This window comes from Leucoraja erinacea, chromosome 13, assembly GCF_028641065.1.
Source record: "Leucoraja erinacea ecotype New England chromosome 13, Leri_hhj_1, whole genome shotgun sequence".
Taxonomy (NCBI): domain Eukaryota; kingdom Metazoa; phylum Chordata; class Chondrichthyes; order Rajiformes; family Rajidae; genus Leucoraja; species Leucoraja erinaceus.
The window spans coordinates 15,660,501-15,680,302 of NC_073389.1; the positions used below are offsets into that span (position 1 = coordinate 15,660,501).

At 40.0% G+C, this 19,802-nt stretch overlaps 1 protein-coding gene across 1 annotated transcript in view; it reads right to left on the reverse strand.

The window, feature by feature from the left end:
• Nucleotides 1-10,146: 10,146 nt before the first annotated feature.
• Nucleotides 10,147-19,802, reverse strand: part of il1rapl1b (interleukin 1 receptor accessory protein-like 1b) — a 1,086,945-nt gene continuing 1,077,289 nt past the window's right edge. The window contains exon 12 of the mRNA XM_055644538.1: nt 10,147-12,209. Within this exon, the coding sequence (XP_055500513.1) occupies nt 11,488-12,209 (722 nt within the window). The 3' untranslated portion in view covers nt 10,147-11,487. The remainder of the gene's footprint in view (nt 12,210-19,802) is intronic.

Sequence of the window (19,802 nt, forward strand, 5' to 3'; positions counted from 1 at the left end):
GTTTATCACAGAAACCTCAAATCCAGCATCAATTATTCTTTGTTGCATTACAGGATCTGCCATTTTGCAGCCTTCTCCGTCACAGTGACAGACTCAGTGAAATGGAGTGAACTGGAGCTGTGAACTGCTCTCACTGCGTTAATCCCTGACACATTCTGATACTTTGCTCAGGTTCTTTTAGTATAATATCTTCAGATCCCAAATAATGTGTATGAGATACCATTTCAATACTTCTTTTTAAACAAAGTTATTCCTTAAGTGAAAAAAAAAAATGATATTTCAAACCCTATATTAATTTAGTCTGAAGAAGGGTCTTGACCCGAAACATCACCAATTCCTCTTTCCATAGATGCTGCTTCACCCGCTGAGTTTCTCCAGCATTTTTTTTCTACCTTCGATTTTTCCAGCATCTGTAGTTCTTTCTTAAACATTAATTTTTATTAGTCTGAAGAAGGGGTTCATCCTGAAACGTTATTTATTTCCTTCGCTCCAAAGATGCTGCTGCACCCGCTGAGTTTCTCCAGCATTTTTGTGAACCTTTAATTTTTATTAGTTTAGTTTAGTTTAGAGATATGGCCTGGAAACAGGCCTTTCGGCCGAACAAATCCATGCCAACCAACCATCCTCGTACACTAGTTCAATGCCCCACACACTATGGAAGCCAACAAACCAGAGCACTCAGAAGAAAGCCCTGCAGTCACAGGGAGAAATTACAAACTCTGTACAGACAGCGCCCGTAGTCAGGATCTGTTATTTTGCAATGGGTCTCAGAGTATCATATCTTCAGGTCCTGAATTTTGTGTATGAAGTGCCAATTCCTCAGGAGATTATTTTAACACTTCTTTTTAAACAACAAAGTTTTCCATAAGTTAACAAAAGACATGCTGTTTCAAATCCTATCTTAATTTTAATTTTTGGTGGATTTACTCCCACGGTCTTGCTTTGTCGGGAGTTACAAAATTTGAACGCAGCGATGATGAGGAAAGAAGTAAGGCTGATGTGCAACCTTGGAAGGGAATTTCAATGGTTCAATGCTACTTTATCATTACATGTACATTGGTACTGTGAAGATGGACACAAAATGCTGGAGTAACTCAGCGGGACAGGCAGCATCTCTTGAGAGAAGGAATGGGTGATGTTTCAGGTCGAGACCCTTCTTCAGACCAGTGAAGTTTCTTTCTTGCATGCAGTTCAGTAAAAATCTTACAAGATATAGGCACATAATAGAGGAGTGTAATAATATATAAGGTTGATGCTGTTTCCAAGCTAAGTGATGGGGATGTGGGATGGATTAAAAGTAGTGATATTGGAATAAGTTCATAAGTGAGTTCATACGATAGAGGAGCAGAATTAGGTCATTCAGCCTAACAAGTCTACTCCGCCATTCAATCATGGCTGATCTATCTTTCTCTCTCAACCCCATTCTCCTGCCTTCTCCCCATAACCCGACCCCCATACTAATCAATACTCTATCCATCTCTGCCTTAAAAATATCAATTGAAGGCCTCCACAGCCTTCTGTCGCAATGAATTCTCCAGATTCACCACTCTCTGACTAAAAAAGATATGTCCATTTATTCTGAGGCTTTTAGCCTCTGGTCCTAGACTCTCCCACTAGTGGAAACATCCTTCCCTCATCCACTCTATCCTGGCCTTGGTATAGTCTTGGCAAATAACGGCAGTGCATTTTGTAGAGGGTGCACACTGCAGCACAGTGTTGATGGTGTAAGGAATGACGTTTAAGAGGATGGCAAGCATGTTGCTCGTCATTGGATGGTGTTGGGCTTCTTGCATGTTACTGAAGGAATACCAGCACGGTTATCAGAAGGGCTTAGTTATTTTGGTCGAGCATGGTCCTGTGATCCATCTAAGTGGGAAGATGGTGCTGTGGCCAACTATGCCGTCTGCAAATGGGGCAACACTTCAATCAGACTGAGCCACCTTCCTGCCATCATGTACTGCACTGGAGTGCCAGCTTGGATTACGATGCAAGCTTCTGGCATGGAGTTGAAGCTTAACAGTGATCATCTTACCAGCTACAACAGACTGATACATTAGCAGCCCTGTGATTACAATTAGCCCTTCTGTAACACTTCTGCATAATTTTACATCTTAATGCTATGGACTGCAGAGAAATGGATAGAAATTTTAAACCCCTGCAGGAAAATCCAACAATTCTCTCACATAACACAACACTAAAATGGGATTAGTATTTCTGAAATTGCTATTTGGAATGTAATTGAGAAATTAACTTCCAGGCGACACAGTGGCACAGCTGTATTGTTGCTGCCTCACAGCACCAGAGACCACAGTTCGATCCTGACTATGGGTGCCGTCTATACGGAATTTGCAAATTCTCCCTGTGACTGAGTGGGTTTCCTCTGGGTGTTCCAGTTTGTAGCTTAAATGGCTTTAGGTAAAATTGTGAATTGTCTCTAGTGTGTAGGACATAGAACTAGTGTATGGGTGATCATTGGTCAGCACGGACGTGATGGGCTGAAGGGCCAGTTTCCACATCTCTAAGTTTGTATCTCTAAACGAAACTACTTTAAACTAAACTAAACCAAACCAAATGATACTAAATTAAACTAAATTATTTATTTTCCTCTGTACCTTTCCAATAAATATGTGGTGGTTTTGAAGGTTTTGTTCAGGTGTCAGGAGGAGTGAGTTGAATAGGGACGGAAAGAGCATTGTAGATCTCCATAGATTGTCCATGTTAAGGTGGTACAATAACCAGCACCAGGTATAACTGGCTTACTGCCAGCTATGCAAATTTCAGAATGGCACATCTCATCAATAAGTAGAATGTACCTATGCATCGTGGCTTCTCAGACTAGGCAGTTGTTAGAAAAAAATATATATATTAATTTGCTTGGTGTAAATGGTTTAAGTTGAAAACATTCTTTCTGTCAGATGTTAAAGTGTGAGAGACAAGCTTAAAACCCCCGCACTCATCTCCCACTGAAAAGCAGCAAAGGTGTAACATACACAGTAGAGCTCAAGAAAGTAGCAGAAATAGGGACCCAGGTCCCTCAAACCTAGCCTGCTATTCAGTTTGATCATGGCTAGTCAATGCTCGCCATAACTCCTGTGCCAGCTCCTCAGAACACTAGATTCCTTGATGTTTGAAACATTTATCCTTCTCCAGTGGAAACATGTCTGATGATCTGGCTCATTACTCTCGACAGCAGAGAGTGCCAAAGATTCACTATCCTCTGTGAGAAGAAACGTACGCACATCTCAGTCTTAAATGGGTGCCCTCTTATTTTGCAGCTGTGTCTCCCTTGTATGTGACTCTCCCATTAGTAAAATTATAGTAGTAACACATTTATTACAGGGTTTAAGGCTGCAATACAAAAATGGCCTGAAATCACACGTTTCAATTGTAGAATAAGAAAAGTGGGATAATATAGAACTAGTGTGGCCTGGACTCGATGAGCCAAAGGGCCTCTTTTCATGCAGTATCTTTAAACAAAACAGTACAGCCCACAATGTCTGTACCAAACATATCGCCAAGATCAACTAATCTCATCTGCTTGTACATGATCCATTTTCTTCCATTCTCTGCATATCCTTGTGCCTATCGAAAAGCCTCTTAAATGCCAATTGCTGTGTCTGTCTCCACCACTACCCCTGGCAGGGTGTTCCAGACACCCACTGTGTGGAAAAAAACTGCCCCGCACATCTCCTTTAATCTTTAAGTACTGTTCAAATTTCAAATGGAGAGTCAGAATTCTGGTTTTGGCCGCAAAAGATTTCTGAAGAGCAAGTTATTAATAAAACATTTATCTGCCTTACCTGTGAGCTTATTACTTTCTGTCAACGTTAGCTTCAGACCATCCTGGGCAGCCTTCAGTCCCTTATTCAATCGGCTCTCAATCAAGTGCAAGAGCACCAGCCCATCACAGCACCAGAGCCAAGCTTCAACTTGACAGCAACATACAGTAAGTGATGGATGTCAATGAGCTCAGTGACAGACCGGTGCTTTTTGATGCATCCTAGTTGAGTGAGAAAGATTGATGAAATATCCATGGAAAAAGCTGTTCCAATTCTTGTCAATTTAAAACCGTGTGCGTTAAAAGTCCCTGACAGAAACTGTGGAAGGTGCTTTATTTATTAAATACATTTAATAAAGTCACCAGCAAACGGCTTCCACGTCACAAGACCATTTCCAACACTGCTGCGCCCTCTGCTGCTTCTCTTGGGTTTTGCTGTGAGTTCCAATGCCCATCGCTCTCGCCACTATGCCCCGGCCCTGACACACAAACCATTAACACATCGTTCCCTCATCTTTGTGTTCCATTGCACGTGGTCCCGAAGATGCCCAGATTGAATGCCTATCTCCACTTCGCCCCGGTTCTCGCAGACTGGCCATTAAAATCTTCATTGACGTTACCTTTGTATCTTGTTGCATTCGGAACAGGGAAGTCACAGTCGAGTATCGGTTGTTAACATTAAGTATCTTACCTTTGCACTATGTTGCATATGGAGCCAAGAAGTCTGCAGCATTTGTGTAATGTAAAGTATAGATACGGTAACTAACATATCAATCTACCTCACCCTTGTACTTCCTTGGTAATTATCTTTTTGGTGTATAAATGCTCTGCTGTACCGACTTAATTTTAGAGTTGTGATCGCAGCCTTTGACTGTGACATGCTCTCCTTGTGCAAGTAAAATCAACTCACTGCTGATGGTTAATCAAGTCGTCCATCAGTCTCATTGAAGGATTTGACTTTGACAAAACACTCTTTTTTTTAATCTCGTCGCTCTCGTGGTGGTCTACACCCCCCAAAACAAGTCAAAAGAATAACCAACAGTGCCGAGACGATTTTCGTTTCTTAAGAACTTTACAAGGTGAAGGATGAAAATGAGAGAAAAAAAACGTCGTTATTTTGATTGCCGTGGAGCTGTTTTATTTGAATAATGATGCATGGAAACAAAGCTGGGAAATTTTATTTGTAACGGCAGAAATATAGAACACAGCATTGATCATTCAGAATAATCTGTAATCTTAAATAACAGTTAACCATTCATTACTATTAGAAATAAAAATGGTGAATAATCAGCTATATTTATCTATACTATTTTATTGTTCATTGAGTTCACAAAAAAATTGATTTATCATTATCTTGCAATTTCCAGTTAAGAGTGACCCCAGAAGAAAACATTTACAAATTGAACACATACCCTGTTTATTTTCTCTGAAAGATACATGTGATAAAGCAGGTAGCTTAACCTCCTTCAGATACAAAAATATTCATATGCAAGTAATAAAGTTTTTTTTTTCCACATTCAACATTTTGTTTTTAACTAAAGCAAAAATTACACCAAAGGTATTCAACTCTAGACAAAGTACAGCTTGTGCTTTAACAAACCCAGGGCAATATGTGCTCGTGACATGGTTTGCAAGAAGTCTTGTGAAATATGCTGTGGCTTTATTTTTCCATGAATTATGAAAAATATCCTGTACCAAACTTGCCTATGCTTTTCTTTTCAACATCTTTTTGTTTTTTGCAAAGTTAAGGCAAGTACAATCAACATTACAAAATCCACAACTCTATTGCTAACTGTGCAGCATTCATTTAAGTGAATAGTGTTTCATGATTGTATAAGAGTGAGATAGGAAAGCAAAACGGTGTAACATTTGCTACGAGGCGTGTAGCTTATATGCTGAGCATTTTCGTCAAGAGCTTGTGTATTAACAGTAAGAAAATCTTTACTCAGGCTTTGGAGTAAATAATGTGTTCACTCTACACCATAAGTGTGATAACACTAGAAGCCATTTTTTTCAAAATGTCCTGTTACTCAACTTGATGTTATGTATATTAGCTGCAACTTATAAAAGTTGTAAAAAGTTTGAAACCGAGTCTACTAACTTTTAGGTAGGAATAACATGCCTTCACAAAGGCTAACCAGTCTCCTTTGGAATGCCATAAGGCAACACTAAAGTTAGCAGGATATACAAAAAGGATATGTATCATATTGGGGTAAATAACTGTGGTCATGGCAGTGTAGGATTGTAAAAACACAATTAAAAAAGGCAGATACCTGTCAATTTGATTAAATAAATGTCAGATCTTGAATAATTATTTTACTTTTTGTTGTGTTAAATACCTCTAATCTTAGCTTACATGATCATGTGAAATAAATATAAACGTCACCAATTGTGAAAACTTGTTTGTGTTTTAGGGTCATAACTTAACTGGATGAATGACAAACTTGATGTTCATGTCTTAAACCTCTAGTACTGGCTGGCTAGCATCTCCACATCCTGGGCAAATAGCTTACAATTAAAAGTGGCATTTTTAACCAGATGTAAGTAGCTGGTACAATCTGGAAGTATCCACCAAAAAGTCTGGTGTACAAACTGTATATCTATGCATATACTTTTCAATAATCCACAACAATAATGTTGATTTGTTTGCTACCATTGCAGTCTATGTTCTGATTTTAACCTGTTTTTACTAAGAAAGTGGTGAACCAACACTGTAAGTGCAGCTGTTCCACAATAATTAAATGCAGCACCACTTTGGGAATGGTGTTGATAGTTTTAAAATGCTGATAAAATATTGGTTGCCTTATTAGATCCTACCAATATAAACAAAGAACTAAAGACATTCTCGCAGACTTGGTAGGTTTCCTATTCTTGTAAAACTAATTGAATAATGGTGAACTGACTGCAATTGTGTTACAGCTCTTGGCAAGAAATAAGAGAGTCAAACAGCCTTATTGGATAGTGGTTTATACTACTCTCAGATCTCAATTACTCCCAACCAAAGTCCTTAAACCAGAGATACAATGGAGTTCACGCATCAATGTGATGCAAACATTATATTCCATTGACAAAAACAAGCACAGTAAGACTGATCTATTTTGTGGGCCTTAACTCAATCTTTAATTCAGGTAGGACGGAAATCCTGAATGCTTATTTTGAAACAATGTCATCTTTACACTGGATTTTACAGCATCATCTTTATTTTAATTTGGTAAAAGAAAAATCAGTACTATTAAATCATCAAATCATGATATTTAATCCATGTGGCATACCTGATACAATATTTTTCATTTTTGATTTATTTTAATGATTCATGAACAAGTATAAGTTATAGGTACCGAGCTTTTGCTCATATATGGATGCTACTAATACAAACAATTTAAGATGGTAGAACGGGGAAAGAAAATAATACAACTAAATAGTACAACTAATATGTTACAAAATATGGTCGTTATCACATTAATGCTCTTGTGCTGAATGTACTTTTCTGTATTCCCCTCATAATAGTCTCCTCAGAAAGAAAATTCTCAAATTCAATGTCTCCTCACATGCTTGCACATTTTTTTTATCCAGTTCTGTTTGTGAAGTTATTGTCACATCTGGCTTTATGACAGTATCGTCAAATGCTCAATACCTAGAGGTATTGTTCCCTCATGTCAAGTATAGTTCTCTTTGCCTACAATCTATATTCCATTGTTATTGTCCTTTCTCCCACTAGAAACAGTTTCTCCTTACCTACTCCATCAAAACTTTTCAAAACTCCATCAATCTACTGAACTCCATTCCCAATTCTCTCATGGAAAAGCAAAATATTGAGGATGCTGAAAATCTGAAATAAAACAAAACTGATATTGTCAGCAGGTCAGGATGAGTATTACATTTTTATTCCAGTTTTCCCAAGTCACTCCTCATGGTTGGTTTTGGATCCCCTGTAATGTTCGAGCATATGTCCTCTGGATCATTACCAAGTCCTTGACAACCTTTCCAATGTATGGGCATCACAGACAGAATTCTGCAGACATTGCCGAAATAATGATTTCTAAAATTTGACTCAATTCCCTTGCTTTCATGTTATGCTTCTCTTCATGAAGTCAAGCATCTGAAATGCTTCTTTAACATTTAACCAGACAACGCGGAAGACAACCTCTGTTCCTGTGCTCATTAAAAATTATACCATTAAATATGACCCTTAATCATTATTTCTGCCAAAATGAATGACTACCTATTGTTGCCTTTAAATCTAGCTGCTCTTTCCACCAAGTCCTTCAACATCCTCCCGAAGTCTATTGCTCTCTTCACCTTTATGAATTCTGCAACCGTTCATATTATCCTCTGTGTACACAAATGCAAGTTTCTCTTACAGATTTCACGTTCACAAGTTATAGGAATAAAATTAGGCCATTTGGCCTATCGAGTCTACTCCACCATTCAATCATGGCTGATCTCTGCCACCTAATCCCATTATCCTGCCTTCTCCCCATAAGCCTTGACACCCGTTCTAATCAAGAACTTTACTGTCTCTGCCTTAAAAATATCCACTGACTTGGTCTCCACAGCCCTCTGTGGCAATGAGTTCCACAGATTAACTACCCTCTAACTAAAGAAATTCCTCTTTACATCTTTTTTAAAAGAGCACTATTAAATTCTAAGGCTATGACCTCTGGTCCTAGACACTCTCGCCAGTGGAAACATCCTCTCCACATCCACTCTATGCCTTTCATTATTTTGTAAGTTTCAATAACGTCCCCCATCAACCTTCTAAAGAACAGAAATTGCTGCTAACTTTCAGTCACTTACTCATGTTTTTCCAAGTGGTTATTTTGACCCAGAGTAATCTTTAAAATGTGGCCAGCACTATCAGGCTAACTAGTCTGTAATGGTTGGGATTTTCCAAATACAATTTTTTGAGCAATCTGTAATGCATATGGCTTCATTCATCTGATCTGATTATGATATGTTAAGGGGATTGCAAGATTATTGCCAGTCTTTTGAACTCCCTTTACCAAAATAAGATACTTTCCATTAGGGTGTGAATAAATCTTGAGCACCATCTCCTGTTCATTTTCATTCCTGTCAATTTCTGTACTTCCTCATTCAGGCTTGCTTTGGCAATTACCTATTTTTTTTACTGCAGACAGTTTCAGAGTACTAGTTCGCCACCACAATCTTCAAAATAAAACTCAGAGATTCCTAAATGGACTGATCTTCTGCCAATTTGGTATTTGTAAAAAGAACAAATGTATATACATCTATATACTCTCTTTGCCAATCTTTATTTCCTTCTCCAGTTTTCCTCTGTACTTTTTGGATTCAGCTTGGAACTGTGAACCTGAGGGTTATCGTAATTCCCCTTTTCGTGTTAAATGTTAATCTCTACATCTTTAATCATCCAAGGAGTTTTCACTTTAAACATTTTTCTTTACACCCGTGTGCATGTTTCTACTCTGTCCTGGAACCTCTTGTCTCGGCATGTGTCCAACCATCATTCATATTTTATATGTCAATCTCCAGGGCCAAATTCCTTGAAGAAAATGAGGCCTTCTCCAATTGAGTATCATCTCATCTTAATGTATTCTGCAGGAATGTATATCAATGGTCCCCTATGCAGGTTATCCCCCAACAAACAAGATGCATGCTGAGTTCAACGTTCCTTGCATGGTACACTGAATGAGCCTTCTACCACACTCAACCAGATATTATCTACAATGTTAGAGAAAAGACATTCCTTTAGTATTCAGATGCTGCATTGAATGAAGGGGTAATAACAGAAGAAAATAAAAATAATGGGAAAATGAAATAGGAATCTTGTTGGAATCATTGCAATCTGTGTGTCTTTACTTTTCAAATAGATAAGCAATCGTGACATGCTAGTTATGCGGAACAAATGGAGCTGTTTCATTTTTATATTATAAATTCAAAAAGTTGAAGAATGTATCTCTTTCACCATGGAGTCTTTTGGGTTGAACCGTACACATGTTCACATTCCTTTCTCCAAATAGGAATCTGATTTTGCTACAAATATCATTGCTGGCAAACCCAATTCTAATTACCAACTTTGTGTCACCAGAAGAATTATTAAGAGCTACTGATTGTCTATATCAAGGAATGCATGCTGAGATTGTGAAGAACAGAGCCCAGCATAAAGAGAGCATGCGATGAGAGGACATTACCATGCTTTTTGGTATTTAGACTGTGAAGACACAATAAACAAAAATGCTGCGGTGACAAATATATTGTTTCTTTTGATGATAAATTAAAACAACAAGTCATAAACATGAAACAAATTAAAACATTCCAACCCTCTGCAGGAACCTTTTCACCAAGGACAGAAATCTATCTGTGGGGAACGAATGAAGTTGACAACAACATTTGGCAAAAAATAGTTTTAATTTAAAAACACTGAACAAGCCAGTGGGATGTTGCTCGTGGACTCCATGTAACAAAATGATGTATACCGTGAATTGAGGAATTAAACATACTATCACACTGACCCACAAAGAAATAAAATGAAAACTAAGGCCAAATATTTTGCCGTGTGGAAACACAGTAAAAAGATGTTGCTCTCATTCTCAGAGTAATATGACTACTTAAAAATTAACAGTAACAGCTGTAGCAAAAACATTAAAAAAAAAATCAAGTTTTCTTCTTCTGTAATACCATTTATTATTTTAGAGGTAGAAATGGCCCTGACCATCTTTAGACAAAGCTTTTAAGCAAAAAATAGGTATTTACTATACTTTTTCTCATTTTTTTCCTGGGCATTGAGCACTGATGCCGAAGTTAAAAAGCTTTCATCAAGTGCATTTTCCTGTGAAAAGTGCAATGTAACTTTGCACAATAAATGTTTTGGAAGGTTAATTTACTCTTGTACAAGGGCATAATTTTCCTCCTAAATAGTTGTATCATGTCTTCTATGTTAGTCATTATTATGAGCTCATTTTGCCAGTAGATCCTTTTTTAAACACTAGTCATGATAGATATCTGAAAGTATAATAGGAATTTATTAAGAAAATATGATTATCTTGAGACTTTCAATGGTTTGCGCTAGGACTATATCTACTTCATCTCTTAAGCTTCTACTTAATAAATTTTCATCAGCAATAATTATCAGTATGTCCTTTCAGTGAGTATCTGTGAATGAAGGTGTACTTCAGACTGGCCTGTTCGGATACTGAAGTAAGAACATCACCTACCATATACACTTTAGAGTTCAGTGTCTTTGATATATAATGTCTACGACTTAATAAGTAATGTAATAATGCACACACCCTCAGCAAATCACATTTCAGGAAACTTGACTGTGTCAAGTTAATGACCCTTTATCTGGAATGAAAACTGGAAAAAAAAACCTCACATTTTATCACACAACCTTGCAAAGGCATCCCAGTAAAATGTCAAAACCAAGCCATTTCCATCTACATCAATAATGAAAAAAGCATGTCTATTTTTTTTCTTTATGTGACATGGATATGCTTGCCGGTCCTCTTAAAAATTCCAATATCAGTTCTAATAACATAGAACATAGAAAACAATCAGAAATGTAATAGTGAGAGGCAAGAATAGAACAGGAAGACTCTGATGTTACAAATTATTTATCTACAAGACCCTGTGTTTTCATATTTCTTTTTTGTATAACAGCAGCAGTCAAGGCCATGGTCCCAGGCACCAGACTGTGTAACCTGATGAGGATCAAACTTCCCCATTAGTTGTTACCAAATGATACTGGACACACTGGTCTCCCTTGGCAGAAGTGGTAAAACTGCACTGTTTGTGTGAACCTCATCCGGAGTTTGCTCCTTGTTTGTTTTGTTGTGGGGCCTCTGGCCATTGATGAGTGTCATGGGGATGTTGCAGTATGTGTGTTGATTACCCAGTGAGGTAAAGGGCATGATGCCGCTAGTGGGAGGTACGTCGTACTCGTAGCTCCGATAGTAATGCTTGTGCCGCATCTGCGTGTGGTAGGTGTTGTGGAAGGTGGAGCGCAGGTCCGGATGGGCGGTGGCCAGAGCAGTGGAGGTCGCTGCTGCCATGGAGATGGCAGACACAGTCTGCAGTTCCCCAAACGGGCCCTGCTCACTCGCATCCAAAACCTGCTCGTTGGAGATCGGCTCTATCCTCTTAAAGGGCATCTCATACTGTAAACGTTTCCAGAACTTGGAATCCAGTTTGTTGCACTTGGGTCCATTCCATTTGATCACCGTGAGTAGTTTGATCGTGTCTTTGAGAGCCTCGATCTCCTGATAGTTTATAATTCCCCGTAGTTCACTGCATTCGATGAGTATCACTTTAATTTCACCCGTGACTAACATATTGCGCAGTCTGTTTTCCAGTTCAAAGATACTCCAACCTCTCCTGATGACATAGTTTGGGGTCAGAACGATAATTAGTCTCTTGCTTTGATCAATGCATCGTGCCACATCTTCAACATATGCTGAAAGTAAAGTAGGACATTCCTTTTACAAGTGGTAGCATTTCTTGCTCACATTTTGGCTAAACATTGTGATGGCATGCATGATACTTTACTAATGATCCTACCGTACACTTAAGCTTGATTTACTCCAGTTCCCACATGGGGTTTAGTTTAGAGAGATATAGCATGGAACCAGGCCATTCGGCCCACCGAGTCCACGCTGACCATCGACTACCCATTCACCCTAGTTCTATGTCATCCTACATTTCTATCCAGTCCCTACACACGAGGGACAATTTACAGAGGCCAATGTAAACAAGAGGTCTGCTTCTTTGGAATGTGGGAGGGAATCTGAGCATCCAGAGGAAACCCACACGGTCACAGGGAGAATGTGCAAACTCCACACAGAGAGCACATGAGGTCAGGATCAAATTCGGGTCTCTGGCACTGTGAGGCAGCAGCTCTACCAGCTGCGCCAGTGTGCTGCCTGCGTATGGCAAAGAAAAGAGGGAAGATTTCCTATACTTGTCAATTAACAATCTTCATAAAGAATGAATTGATAATTTTACCACTACTGGCCTGCTTCTTCAGACGTGCCGGTTTTAAATGGACAAGAATGCAATGGAACTATCTCAGGAAGAGAACAGTTTGTGAATTGAAGTCAGGAGCAGTTTTTATCTTATTTCATGGTTTTTATTTAGTTGCAGTTTAGTTCAGAGATACAGCATAGAAACAGGACCTTTGGCCCACCAAGTCCATGCTGACCATTGATCACCTATTTACACTAGTTCTATGCTATTCCATTTTATATACTGTTCCCTACATATTAGGAGAAATTTACAATGGCCAAATAGCCTAAAATAACTGCACGTCTTTGGGATGTGGGAGGATACCGGAGTACCCACGCAGTCAAAGGGAGAACGTGCAAACTCCACGCAGACAGCACCCGAGGTCAGGATCGAACCCGGGACTCTGGTGCTGTGAGGAAGCAGCTCTATCACCTGTGCCACTGTACCACCCAACTTCTCCCCACTCCACATCTCTCAGGTCAGCAAGCAATCAAAGGAATGCATCCAGCAATGATTATTATAGGACATAAAATATTTTAATATGACAATTTATAACTTTGATTGAAGGATTATTTCAAAGTTCAGTTTGGGCAAAGAAACATACAGGTAACCATTGTGCTGAATCTTCACAGTCAGGCAGAAAGTTGATCGAAACAGTAAGGTCATCTTTTGTAACGTTATGCCTGATTTTCCTAATCTAGTGGGGTCAGTGGAAAGTAAACCACTACCAAATAAATATTTGGAACTCAACAGTTTTCTGCATCATGGTGGAATTAAAAGTCCAGCCTCATCCATCACTGGTGAGCAGTGTACCTTGTTAAATTTATTTGAGAAAAATATCACAAGAAAATAACATTAAACATAAAGAGGCGATATTAGCAGAGCAACAAATGGCTGGTAGAAGCACTCCAGGGCTTTGTGTACATTGAGCAGCTCCGATTGCTATTGGAACCAGACACTTTCTAAAGTGTTTCTAGAGTTTGTTTCTGCCTGAATTTGGGAACAGTTTCTTCCCGACAACCATCAGGCTGATAAACAATATCCAAAATTGTTCGGTAGATAAATAGATTACTCATCCCAAAACAAGTTGGCTCAAAGAGAAGTTAATCCCTGAGATATCTTTATCTCAGATAGATACAAAAAGAAAAAAAAGATTTGACATGCTTATTTTCTGTCATTTGACATAACTGATGCATGTGTAATGGAAGCAAAGGATTTCAAACTGAGCAAATCACATGTTGGATTGTTTAAACCAAAAATGACAACATTACTTCACTTTTCTGGCAATATAATTTCAGATGAATTGTTTTTTAGTGTTAAACATGTGAGTCTATTGGCCATTGTCAGTTGCACTCACCTTGACACTTCAGTTCCTTTGGAATCAATATATTGAATGGGGGTATAGAGAGTGGCTGACACTTTCTAAAGTGTTTCTAGAGTTTGCTTCTGCTGCTTCAGTGTGAATTTGGGAACTGCTTCTTCCTGACAACCATCAGGCTAATAAACACTACAACCAAATAAGCTTTGAACCACATAGACCCCCCTGCATTGGTTTTGCCTTTTTGCACTATTATAAATGAAATAAGTTCAGTATGTATATATATACTGAACTTATTTCATTTATTCTGTTATTTACAGAGTACTACATTTACATATTCATGTTAATAAGTTATAGGAGCAAAATTAGACCATTCAGCCCATCAAGTCTACTCCACCATTCAATCAAAGCTGATCTATCTTTACTTCTCTACCCCATTTTCCTGCCTACTACCCATAACCACTGACTCCCTGACACCAATAGTAAACATATTCTGTTGTGCTGCAGCATGTAAGAATTTCATTGTTCTGTTTGGCAAAAACAGGAAAGCAGACTATTATCTAAATGGTGGCTGACTAGGAAAAGGGGAGATGCAGCGAGACCTGGGTGTCATGGTACACCAGCCATTGAAAGTAGGCATGCAGGTGCAGCAGGCAGTGAAGTAAGCGAATGGTATGTTAGCTTTCATAGCAAAAGGATTTGAGTATAGGAGCAGGGAGGTTCTACTGCAGTTGTACAGGATCTTGGTGAGACCACACCTGGAGTATTGAGTACAGTTTTGGTCTCCAAATCTGAGGAAGGACATTATTGCCATAGAGGGAGTGCAGAGAAGGTTCACCAGACTGATTCCTGGGATGTCAGGACTGTCTTATGAAAAAAGACTGGATAGACTTGGTTTATACTCTCTAGAATTTAGGAGATTGAGAGGGGATCTTATTGAAACTTACAAAATTCTTAAGGGGTTGGACAGGCTAGATGCAGGAAGATTGCTCCCGATGTTGGGGAAGTCCAGGACAAGGGGTCACAGCTTAAGGATAAGGGGGAAATCCTTTAAAACCGAGATGAGAAGAACTTTTTTCACACAGAGAGTGGTGAATCTCTCTGGAACTCTCTGCCACAGAGGGTAGTCGAGGCCAGTTCACTGGCTATATTTAAGAGGCAGTTAGATGTGGCCCTTGTGGCTAAGGGGATCAGAGGGTATGGAGAGAAGGCAGGTACGGGATACTGAGTTGGATGATCAGCCATGATCATATTGAATGGCGGTGCAGGCTCGAAGGGCCGAATGGCCTACTCCTGCACCTAATTTCTATGTTTCTATGTTTCTATGTTTGGGACATATTACAATAAAAACACACTTGACTCTCGACAGTAGACAAAAATGCTGGAGAAACTCAGCGGGTGAGGCAGCATCTATGGAGCGAAGGAAATAGGCAATGTTTCGGCTTGAAACCCTTCTTCAGACTGATGTGCGGATGGGGGGCAGGAAGAAGAAAGGAAGAGGTGCAGCCAGTGGGCTGAGGGAGAGCTGGGAAGGGGAGGAGAGAGTAAGGACTACCTGAAATTAGAGAAGTCAATGTTCATACCGCTGGGGTGCAGCAGTATGAACATTGACTCTTGACAGTTGACTCTTGCTTGCAAATTGCCACACCCTGATTATCACAGTTCAATAAAACAGTAAGGAGCAATCACCACTTGGAATAGCCAGCAACTGTAATTGGGAAGGGTGACAGTGGGTAGAATCTCTCTGATTTGTCCTTCATCTCCACAGGAACTTGTTTTGTTCTCCAGCAGCTTGTGAATAGGCTTTGGGAAGTGAAGGCAATCAGAAGACACATTTAACAAAGGTAAGGAATTTCAAAATTAATGGGTGCATTTAAGTTCCCGAACTGAATGATTTGAATGAGATTTCAAATTCAAATCAAAGGTGATTTTTTTTTCAATAAGGAGTATAAAAAATCACCTTTCCATGTTTTAAATTAATCAAGGCAATGATTCTGTGGTGCTGTTTTGTGATCACAGCTGTGGAGGAACACAACTGTTGTCCCTTTGAGCTACCGAATAAGCGGATAGGTTTCAGCAAGCCACATTGCTGGGTACATGAGGCACAGAAAGGGTGACATTTCTGTCCTTGGCCTCTTCCTTTGTTGGAGTGAATACAAACGCAAACTAGAGGAACAGCATCTCATATTTTGCTTTGGCAGCTTACAGCCCAGTGTTATGAATTTGATTTCTCTAACTCAAAGTAACCTTTGGAACCCCCTCCCCCCCCCCCCCCCCCCCCCCCCCCCCCCCAAGTTGCACCAGCTTCAAAGTCGTCTTGCTGAATCTCATTGGAACTCACCTAACACACAGCTAACTATGCCTGAAGAAGGGTTTCGGCCCGAAACATTGCCTATTTCCTTCACTCCATAGATGCTGCTGCTCCCGCTGAGTTTCTCCAGCATTTTTGTGTACCTGCTAACTATGGCCTGTTTTTTTTTTTAACTTTTTGTTACTTTTTTGCATATCGTTACTTTTTTGCATATCTTTCATTCATTTGTTCTATATCTCTCTACATCACCATCTAAATCTCTTGTTTCTATTTCCCCCGACTCTCAGTCTGAAGAAGGGTCCTGACCCGAAACGTCACCCTATTCCTTTTCTCCAGAGATGTTGTCTGACCCGATGAGTTACTGCAGCTTTTGAGATAAAGATATCTCAGGGATCAATTTATCTTTGAGACAACTTGCTTTGGGATGAGTAGATCTATTTATTTTGCTTTAACCTGTCAGAATAATTGGCCCATAATGGAAATATAATTCACTACCATTGTACTCTTCACTACCCAGTCCTTGCTCAGTAGAGAATACATTTTATCTTTTATCTTGGTTGAGCTTCTCAGGAATGCTACTAAGGAATGGTAGAAGAAGCTATCCATCGAGCTCAGTCCACTATTTAAGATTGTAGTATATAGAACAGCACACAACCAGTACAGGCCCTTTGGCCAAAAATATTTGTGCCAAATATGATTAGATAAACTAATCTCCTTTGCCAGCATGATCCATCTCCTTCCATTCCCTGCATATCCATGCATCTATTTAAAAGCCTCCTAAATGCACTGTCGTATCCGACTCCACCACTATCCCCGACAGAGTATCCCACGCACCCACCACTCTGTGTAAAAAACTTGCTCTGAACTTCTCCTTTAAACTTTGCTCCTCTCACCTTAAAGCTACGCCCTCTAGTTTGGTTTAGTTTGTTAGTTTAGATATACAGCGCGGAAACAGGCCCTTCGGCCCACCATTTCCCCGCACATTAACACCATCCTACACACACTAGGGGCAATTTACACTTACATCAAGTGGGCAAACCCAAGCCAGTGAACCTACAAACCTGTACGTCTTTGGAATGTGGGAGCAAATCCAAGATCTCAGAGAAGACCCATGCGGTCACAGGGAGAACGTACAAACTCCATACAGACAGAACCCGTAGTCAGGATGGAATCCGTGTCTCAGGTGCTGCAAGCGCTGTAAGGCAGCAACTCTACCGCTGTGCCACCGTGCCACCAGTCTTTGACATTTGCGCACTGGGAACGAAGGTTCTGGCTGCCTACACTAACTTGGCCTCTTAATTTAATATACTTCTTCCAGATCTCTCCCCAACCTCTGACATATCAGAGAAAATAATCCAAATAGTTATTGGATTATATCCATACCACTATTTATCAATGCTACTGTTCTGACCACTGGGCATAACTCCCAATTACCATCCAGTCCAATCCATCTATCTCAACCTTGATTATACTCTGCATTCACACATCTCAAGCTGCTAAGACACAGGGCGGAAATAGGCCCTTTGGCTTACTTAGTCCGCACCGACCAGTAATCACCCTGTACACAAGCACTATCCTACACACTAGAGACAATTTACAATTTTTACGGAAGCCAAATTGACCCATTAACCTGCACGTCCTTGGAATGTGGGAGGAAACCGCAGCACCCGGATAAAACCCACGTGGTAACAGGGAGAACATACAACTCTGTACAGACAAAACCCATAGTCAGGATTGACCCTGGATCCCTGGCGCTGTAAGGCAGAAAGTCTATCGCTGCATCACTGTGATGCCCCAGTTCTTTCTCACCACCTCCTACATAGGTGACCTTTTTCATTGAGGTTGGGATTTCATTGAAAGTGGAGATCCTGGAGAAAACGCACATAGGTCACGAGGAGAACGCACAAACTCTGTACAGATAGCACCCGCGATTGAACCCGGATGGAAGGAATGTCCTTGATGAATCAGACGGAGGTGGTTGGGCCGATGGGGAAGGTGAAGAGAGACAGGCATTGCTGCCAGGGATTCCAGGGCCAAACAAGCAGCAGCTCTATCTATTCTGCTCAATATATTTTTATTCCTGCTCCATATGTGCAGTATTAATTCACCCAAAATCCTCCAAAGTTTCCCATTCTTAGATGTGTGCCATCACAATCAGTCCTTGTGCCCCCTGTTGTTTAGGCTTGTGCCATCAAAGTAGATCTCATTTCCTTCACCCTGCTGAATCAATCCACTAATCCTCATGTTTCTCTGTGGTTCGGACCTGTGTCATCTCTACTAATCCTCATCCCTCTTGACACCACTCTCTCAGCATCTGTTAATCCAAAAGCAATTCTGTTGCTTCACCCTCAGTCACCGCTGGAAACTGTTGGAAACATGCGCCGTCAACCTGTGGCGTGTTCACCAATCCTCATGCATCATCTTCATGCCTATGCCATCTTCATTAATTCCCAAGTGTGAATGTTGTGACGTTGCGACAAGAATAATTGTCTTTACTGGGTTTCACATACGCCACACAATACCCTTTCACTTTCATCTATGGCATCTAGTTTAGTTTAGATTATTGTCACATGTACTGAGATACTGTGAAAAGCTTTTATAACCATATAACCATATAACAATTACAGCACGGAAACAGGCCATCTCGGCCCTACAAGTGCGTGCCGAACATCTTTTTTTCCCTTAGTCCCACCTGCCTGCACTCATACCATAACCCTCCATTCCCTTCTCATCCATATACCTATCCAATTTATTTTTAAATGATACCAACGAACCTGCCTCCACCACTTCCACTGGAAGCTCATTCCACACCGCTACCACTCTCTGAGTAAAGAAGTTCCCCCTCATGTTACCCCTAAACTTCTGGCCCTTAATTCTGAAGTCATGTCCTCTTGTTTGAATCTTCCCTATTCTCAAAGGGAAAAGCTGATCCACATCAACTCTGTCTATTCCTCTCATCATTTTAAAGACCTCTATCAAGTCCCCCCTTAACCTTCTGCGCTCCAGAAAATAAAGACCTAACTTATTCAACCTTTCTCTGTAACTTAGTTGTTGAAACCCAGGCAACATTCTAGTAAATCTCCTCTGTACTCTCTCTATTTTGTTGACATCCTTCCTATAATTGGGCGACCAAAATTGTACACCATACTCTAGATTTGGTCTCACCAATGCCTTGTACAATTTTAACATTACATCCGAGCTTCTATACTCAATGCTCTGATTTATAAAGGCTAGCATACCAAAAGCTTTCTTTACCACCCTATCTATATGAGATTCCACCTTCAAGGAACTATGCACGGTTATTCCCAGATCCCTCTGTTCAACTGTATTCTTCAATTCCCTACCATTTACCATGTACGTCCTATTTTGATTTGTCCTGCCAAGGTGTAGCACCTCACAATTATCAGCATTAAACT